This window comes from Denticeps clupeoides, chromosome 2 (genome assembly GCF_900700375.1).
Source record: "Denticeps clupeoides chromosome 2, fDenClu1.1, whole genome shotgun sequence".
Classification (NCBI taxonomy): domain Eukaryota; kingdom Metazoa; phylum Chordata; class Actinopteri; order Clupeiformes; family Denticipitidae; genus Denticeps; species Denticeps clupeoides.
This window is the reverse complement of record NC_041708.1, coordinates 14,803,334-14,810,650: the sequence shown is the minus strand read 5'-3', so window position 1 is coordinate 14,810,650 and position 7,317 is coordinate 14,803,334. Positions and strand designations below refer to the sequence as shown.

Here is a 7,317-nt window from a genome sequence, read left to right as displayed (position 1 = left end):
CTGTTCACATGTACGGGAAAAAAAAAAAAAAAAGACACCCCATTACCAACCAATTTGCATGAATCAAAACATTTCTTTAAATTAAATAAGAGCAACAGAGTAAAACATACATGTGTGTTTTAAGCATGTTTCATTATGTACATTATTGCACATAGACCCATTCAATCAACAAGGCCTGACCCTAAGGAATGTCTTTATTGGACTGCAATCTATAAGCATTAATATTAAATTATGTAAAATAACAAAAACAAATATCATAAGATTTGTTTAAGGAGAGATTTTATTAGTGCTCAAGTGCCATGAAAATAAGGGAAGATGTACAGGTCCAAGATAAACAGCCAAATATCACGGGAGGGGCACCAACAACTGCAAATATGCAGAAATCTCAATATCTGCCATGTGTGATTAGGATTAGTGTGGATTTAGTTCATGTTTATATGACATTTTCAGAATATAATAATGCCTATATTTGTTTCCCCATTCCTCAATACCAATCAGAAAATCTCAGCTACTTATTTATGAGGTGATGGAAACCATGTTGTTAGGACTTAGAATCTCAATCCAGTAACCATCAGGGTCTTGAATGAATGCCAAGCCCTTCATTTTCCCTGAAAAAGGAAATATTATGAAATGTTAATATAAGCTTAATAGTCATCCTCTGTAATCAGTAAAACAGTTACTAAGAAGGCCCTTCAGGCATAAAAGCCTTAGCCACGCTGTTGCTCTTTCAACAAATTGGCAGTTGTATTCTGATTGATATTTGTTAAAATCTTTGTTATTTCTATAAATCACACGAACCACTTTTAAACTGTGATAAATTACTAACAGAATAGAAATCTGCACTAGAAATTCTATATAAGAGAATGTCATTTAAAAAAAAAAATTGCTACATGCTCCAAAAAGAAGGTGTTATAAAGCTCTGGAATTGTACACAAACTCACCATCATCAGGCTTCTTGACAAAAGTAACTCCTTGCTCATCGAAAAGTTTGCAGGCTGCATACACATCAGGTACTGCGATCCCAATGTGGCCTAGCATAGAAGAGAATAAATCATTAGGCACAGGAAGGGCAGTGGAATATGTTTTATGCCGAGAAACATGAAACGATGCCAAACACAAGCATGCATGACCGAAAACCTTAAAAAAAAAAAGTTCAAAGGAGAATAAGATGAAGTCAACATCCCTCAAGTTCAATGCAACATCAGTAATACGATTACCTGAGCATAGCTTCCAAATTCAGACATGACACAAAGCTGTAACTGTAAACTTTAAAAAATTCTAACCTTACAAAAACTTGACATACACTACGATCACAAATAACCTAAAATCTCAACACACACAAATTTAAATAACATGACGCAACATAATAAAGGTCCAATAACATGAAATTATTTTTATTAAATATAGTCCCCTAATCCTGCATCTTTCAGAAATTCAACCTTGGTGCAGAATACAGCCACGTTGAGCCAGTCCTATAATGAAATTTACCCTGTGTCTGTAGCTTTAAATGATAATGAGGAGGAGATAGGACTATTGAAGAAGAAGCATTCGCGGTAATACACACCATTCACTAACCACATCATCAACACCATTCTAGGGCTGCAACAACGAATCGATTGAATTGATAAAAATCGATTACTAAAAGAGTTGGCAATGAATTTCCTAATCGATTCGTTATGTCGCGCGACGCGGAGACGTTTGATTATTAAAAAAAAAAAAAAACTTTATTGAGCGCAGAGTGAACACACTCGGTCTCTCTCACGCACAGATGCTAGCAGAGTTTGGAGCCTCATAAACAGCGCGGAGCAAAAAAAAACAAGAGAACAAAAAACAAGCGGAGGTAGAGGAAAGATACATGGCGGAGGCAGAGAAATCTGCGCGAAAATATGCAAAAGCGACATGGCACGGCACGGGAGCACCACGGCAATGATCCAGCACCTGAAACGCAAACATGTTGGAGTGTTTGAGGAGGAAGAAGGGAGTTCAGCAGCAGGGTAAGTCGCTACAGAATCCTACTTTAGTTCTGTTTTGAAGTGAGGAACGTAATGTCCCTGGTGCTGGTGTTTAACTCACCGCGGAGGAGAACTAGACAGGGACGTACAGCGCCACCTACAGGTGTGGAGGGGGGATGAAACAGCGTTCGGACTGCGTTTCCGCGTGGACGACTCGCCTATTGTGTCCCTGAGCAAGACACTTAAACCTGTCCCTGTAACTACTGATTGTAAGGTCAGGTGGCATTTTATTTAAAAAAAAAGTCTATATTTGGCAGATGTAAAGCATGTGTTAGTCAATTTTTATTTTATTTCATTATTATTATAACAGCTCAAGGAGCAGCATGTTTGTGCACTTTCTAAAGATTTTGGTTCTGTTTTTGAATAAAGGGTTGGTAATGAATGCTTTTCTTGATTTTTTTTTTTTATCCGATTCAACGATAAAAAAAGAAAGACAGATTAATTGATTATTAAAATAATCGTTAGTTGCAGCCCTACACCATTCACTTACTACAATGTTTGGCGCAGGCAGCAAGTCATGTTTTTACAGAAAAAACAAAACTAACCCACTGCTTCTCCGAAGCTTGTGTGGTGGAATTAAAAAATACATTTGTGCTCATTTTTACATCCAATCACTGAGCAACTGCAATGCTTTGCTGTTTTTCTTTATGGGAAAGGTTCAAAATTCTCGGACAAACCATGAGAAACAGGAGGTAACATTTCCCCTTATAACAACATGAGGGGATCCGGCCATCTAGCCACTGCAGAACCATTGACAGGCTAGAGGTACTAATATTTATATTAAATAATATCACAAAGTGAAATTTTCCATGTCATTACATTGAGGCATTTTTCAGACGTCTTTACCCAGAGCGACTTACAACGTGCTTTCATGCTACCATCAATGAAGTAATCAGTTCTGGTTCACTAGGACCCCAACTATTAAGGTCATGGGACATTTAAGATTAATGATCAATGACAATGAATATTATTTATGACAAAACCCTATGGGATATATGGAGAACAAATGAAAGAACAAAACTCACCAAACCCACGTGGGTCAGAGTTTCCATTGTGATAGTTCTGGCTGTCATCTGTTTCAGAACCCCAGTTACTGAAGGAAAAGATAAATTACTGAACATTGCTGTGCAAAATAATGTATAAATTCTTGACAATCAGTTTCACTTACACAAAAAAAACAATACTCTACTTTTAACCTGACTGTTATGTTTAAATAATGTACACAATGTAATGTCTGACAAATGTTTTTGAACAAATATTGTGCAAAATATTTAGCTTTATAATTGAAATATGTTAATGTGAACAGACACAACGGCCAATATCAGTGTCTATTTTTATGTCTAAAAAGACGTTTAGACATGAACTCTCCCTAGACTTGTTGAGAGAATATAAAAAAATCTGCATTGTGTACACAGCATATATACAGATCAACTTTAACACAACCTAGTTATTAATGAGGTGGTATGAGTAGGAGTAGGCTGCATAATTTGACACCTGTAAGTCCTTTAAAGTGCAACGTAGTGCCTTCATAGTGGTGTTTTCATTAAGGGTCAGCAACAATGATTAAGTAGGTGGTAAGTGTAAAAGTACCATTCATATAAATACAGGACACAATGCCTGCATTGAATAGTTTTCTCAACACACACACAAACTATAGTAGTCAAGATGTCATTTTACTTTTAATTACTTTTAATATTTAGTCATGAATTTCGTTGACAAAAACAACACTACACACATCCACATGATGTTTAAGAAAATGTGATTCCTCAGACCAGAACACCACCTTTCTTTGCTCAATCATCAATCACATCAAGTTCCACCTATTATATCCAACACAGGAACCAATGTAACAAGTTTGAACATCTAACCTTTACAAAAGCAGCACTACCAACAGCTAGGTACTACAGTAACTAATTCACTTATAGAAATGGGAATTAGGGGGAGTCATGGCAAATAGCCTAATAAATGTAAGGAAGTACATAGCTGATCCTCAAAAAAGAATGTTAGACAGGAAATGCACTACTGCTGCTTGAACCAAATGAACCAAAGCATGCTTCTCTACTTACTGTGTGAGCTCAAGAGTAGCACGACGAGAGAAGGTCCAAGCTGTCCTCTCTTTTACATCACCAGGAATCTCTTTTTTATCCTCATAACCCAAGAAGTAAAGTGAAAATCGCATTGATGGGAAATCAAACTTCTGCAACAAACTAAAGAAAGAAAGAAAAAAGCTACAGCTACAGTAGCCCTTTGCTAAAGTATAAGTAGCCAAGAATGGTGAAGACACTGAAGAGTTAGATCACTGGCACAATACAAGATTAGGATTAGGATATTACACAAATTTTCACTTTGATAAAATGCTATTTATCACATTAGCAAGGACACAGAATCCACACATTATGCTCCTGCTGTCACAAAGACCCAAGTAGCAAAAGTAGAGAATATCTGTCTAAATAGGAAATATTTTTAACACCTGACATGTTAAGAAAGCATGAAAAATCTCATTTTCCTCTGCTAACTGTATAAAATATATAAAATCAACAAGGGATCACAAATTAGAATTACTTTCAATGCAAATTTGTGAAAAAGCATTCAGGATGAGTCATCTAAATCAAACAAATAATGTCAAATTTTATAAAACAAAAATTAAAGATTGTACTTTTGCAAATATTGCCTACCCCTAACTGATACAGATCTAGGTAATGAAACAAAAAACTCACGTCATTCCCAGGATACGGGTGTAGAAATCTAGAGACTTCACTGGGTCCTTCACTCTCAACATAGTCTGCTGAAGCATGAAATCCTGAAATATGATATAGTTGCTCAAATTAATTAAATGCATTTGATTATTTAAAAAGTGAAAGTGAAGTGATTACCATTGTGAAACACAGCACAGCACATGGTGACACAATGAAATATGAACTCTGTATTTAACCAGTGGCTAAAAATATACCATTAAAAACTTTTAAAACTGCTGATTTAATGCTGTGCAAAGATCTAAATCTAGATTTAAAACCTCCAAGATTTTTTGACTGTTCCAAAAAGGCTATCATCTGATTGTAGTTTTTTTTCAATATTTTTTGAGAGAAAAAGCAATTTAGATATAATTTAGGGACTATAATTATTCAGAACTGTAGGGTCAAGAGAGGGTTTTAGCAGTCGTGGATGGACAGAATTTTTGGGAGATCAACAATCTCCTTTAAATAGGATAAAGATACAGGCATAAACCCTGCAAAAACAGAAGAGCAGGAACCAGACACATAAGTGTCTGCACACAAGTGCAGAATGTTCTCAAAGGCAGTAAAAGAGGGTTCACAACTCTGTCTTTGGGGCTTCAAGAACCAAGTCTATGGTCCTAAACAGAACCCATGGATTGATAATGTCTGATAAGAACAGACTTTTAGCTTCATTTACTGCTATCTGAAAAAGGCGTCCTTAAATCTTTGAAAAGACACTTGTAGTTTGTCCTTTTTTCCACTTAAGCTCTGCACATCGACATTCACGTCGGAAAGCTCGGGTCCTGTCATTCAGGCAAGGCTAAGATTAGATTTTGATTATTAAAAAAAAAAAAAAAAAAAAACTTTATTTGAGCGCGGAGCGGAGTGAACACACTCGGTCTCTCTCGCGCACAGATGCTAGCTGAATTTGGCGCCTCATAGACGGCGCGGAGCAAAAAATTATCCAGCACCTGAAACGCAAACATGTTGGAGTGTTTGATGAGTAGGAAGGGAGTTCAGCAGCAGGGTAAGTCACTACAGAATCCTACTTTTGTTCCGTTTTGAAGTGAGGAACATAATGTCCCTGGTGCTGGTGTTTAACTCACCACGGAGGAGAACTAGACGGGGACTTACATCGCCACCTACAGGTGTGGAGGGGGGAAAATGTATCTTAAATCAAGATACATTTACTAGACACATGAAATAGCATAAGAAATTGTCTTGTTTTCTGAAAAAACACCTCAAAATTAGGTGATTGTTTGCCAATGGGGTAAGAAAACTAATCTTAATGAGATATAATCTCAAACAGAAGATTTAAGCATCACTTAATTTTCTCATGCCATTTTTCTTGTCTAGTAATCTTGAGTTAAGATTTTTTAGATATTTGGACTAGAAACAAGACAAAATTACTAGGTAAGAAAAGCTTTTTTTTGCAGTGTAGCTATACATGACAACAGATTGAAAAATGAATGGTCCAAAAAAGGCTAGTGAATAAAAACACGTCTTTAGTCTTTTAATGCAAAGTAACTATAGCACCCCTGCTTTACTACTATTATTAACGCGCTAACGCTAACTTGTCATGCTTGTTAAGCTGGATGACGGGTAAACATTTACATTTACAGCATTTATCAGTAGTTACAGGGACAGTCCCTCTGGAGCAACTTAGGGTTAAGTGTCTTAACAATGGACACAATGGTAGTAGGTGGGATTTGAACCTGGTTCATAGGCGAGTGTGTTAACCACTAGGCTACTACCACCCTCCGTCGTCCACGCGGAGACGCAGAGAACAGTCTGAACACTGTTTCATCCCCCCTCCACACCTGTAGGTGGCGCTCTAAGTCCCCATCTAGTTCTCCTCCGCAGTGAGTTAAACACCAGCACCAGGGACATTACGTTACTCACTTCAAAACGGAACAAAAGGAGGATTCTGTAGTGACTTCCCCTGCTTCTGAACTTCCTCCTCATCAAACACGCATTTCAGGTACCATGCCATGTCGCTTTTGCATATTTTCGCACAGATTTCTCTGCATCCGCCATGTGTCCTCTGTTTTTTTTTTATTTTTGCTCCGTGCTGTCTATGAGGCGCCAAACTCTGCCAATTCTACGATTAATAAAAAAAAAAGACAGATTAATCGATTATTAAAATAATCGTTTGTTGCAGCCCTAGATTTTTGGTTGCATGGTTTTTGATGGAGCCACTGTGTCCAGTACAGTCTGGCAGGTGGAACAAAACCAAGAGCTCATCTCCTCAGTTACACTGTATAAAAACCCCAGTTCTGGTTAAAAAATAATGAAAATTGAGCAGCGGTAGAGAAGTTAAAAACACATCACCAAGCAGCAGTGGGAGGTTTGACTGTGGTGCAGGCAAGGACATCAAATATTACAGTGCTATGGTCAGAAAACAATGAGTCAAAAACCTCCAGTTTAAGAACAGGTAGGCCGTATAAAAAAAAAAAAAAAAACAAGATCCATTGTGTGTGCACAAAATTTAAAAATTCAATAAGAATTAAAAATCCCTTTGCCATGGGCATATCATAACAACCTACATGAATATTAAAATCCCCCAAAATTAAAATACAATCATAATGAGG

The 7,317-nt window shown here is 37.0% G+C and overlaps 1 protein-coding gene and 1 long non-coding RNA gene across 2 annotated transcripts in view; one reads left to right on the top strand and one right to left on the bottom strand.

Moving 5' to 3' along the window:
• Window positions 1–262: 262 nt before the first annotated feature.
• glo1 (glyoxalase 1) overlaps window positions 263–7,317 on the bottom strand; it is an 8,312-nt gene continuing 1,257 nt past the window's right edge. The window contains exons 2-6 of the mRNA XM_028970313.1: window positions 4,730–4,812; window positions 4,079–4,219; window positions 3,038–3,105; window positions 942–1,031; window positions 263–608 (exon numbers count right to left, since the gene is read on the bottom strand). Of these exons, the coding sequence (XP_028826146.1) occupies window positions 517–608; window positions 942–1,031; window positions 3,038–3,105; window positions 4,079–4,219; window positions 4,730–4,812 (474 nt within the window). The 3' untranslated portion in view covers window positions 263–516. The remainder of the gene's footprint in view (window positions 609–941; window positions 1,032–3,037; window positions 3,106–4,078; window positions 4,220–4,729; window positions 4,813–7,317) is intronic.
• Window positions 6,668–7,317, top strand: part of LOC114784709 (uncharacterized) — a 21,399-nt gene continuing 20,749 nt past the window's right edge. Inside the window, exon 1 of the long non-coding RNA XR_003748920.1 lies at window positions 6,668–6,707. This is a non-coding gene — a long non-coding RNA (uncharacterized LOC114784709). The remainder of the gene's footprint in view (window positions 6,708–7,317) is intronic.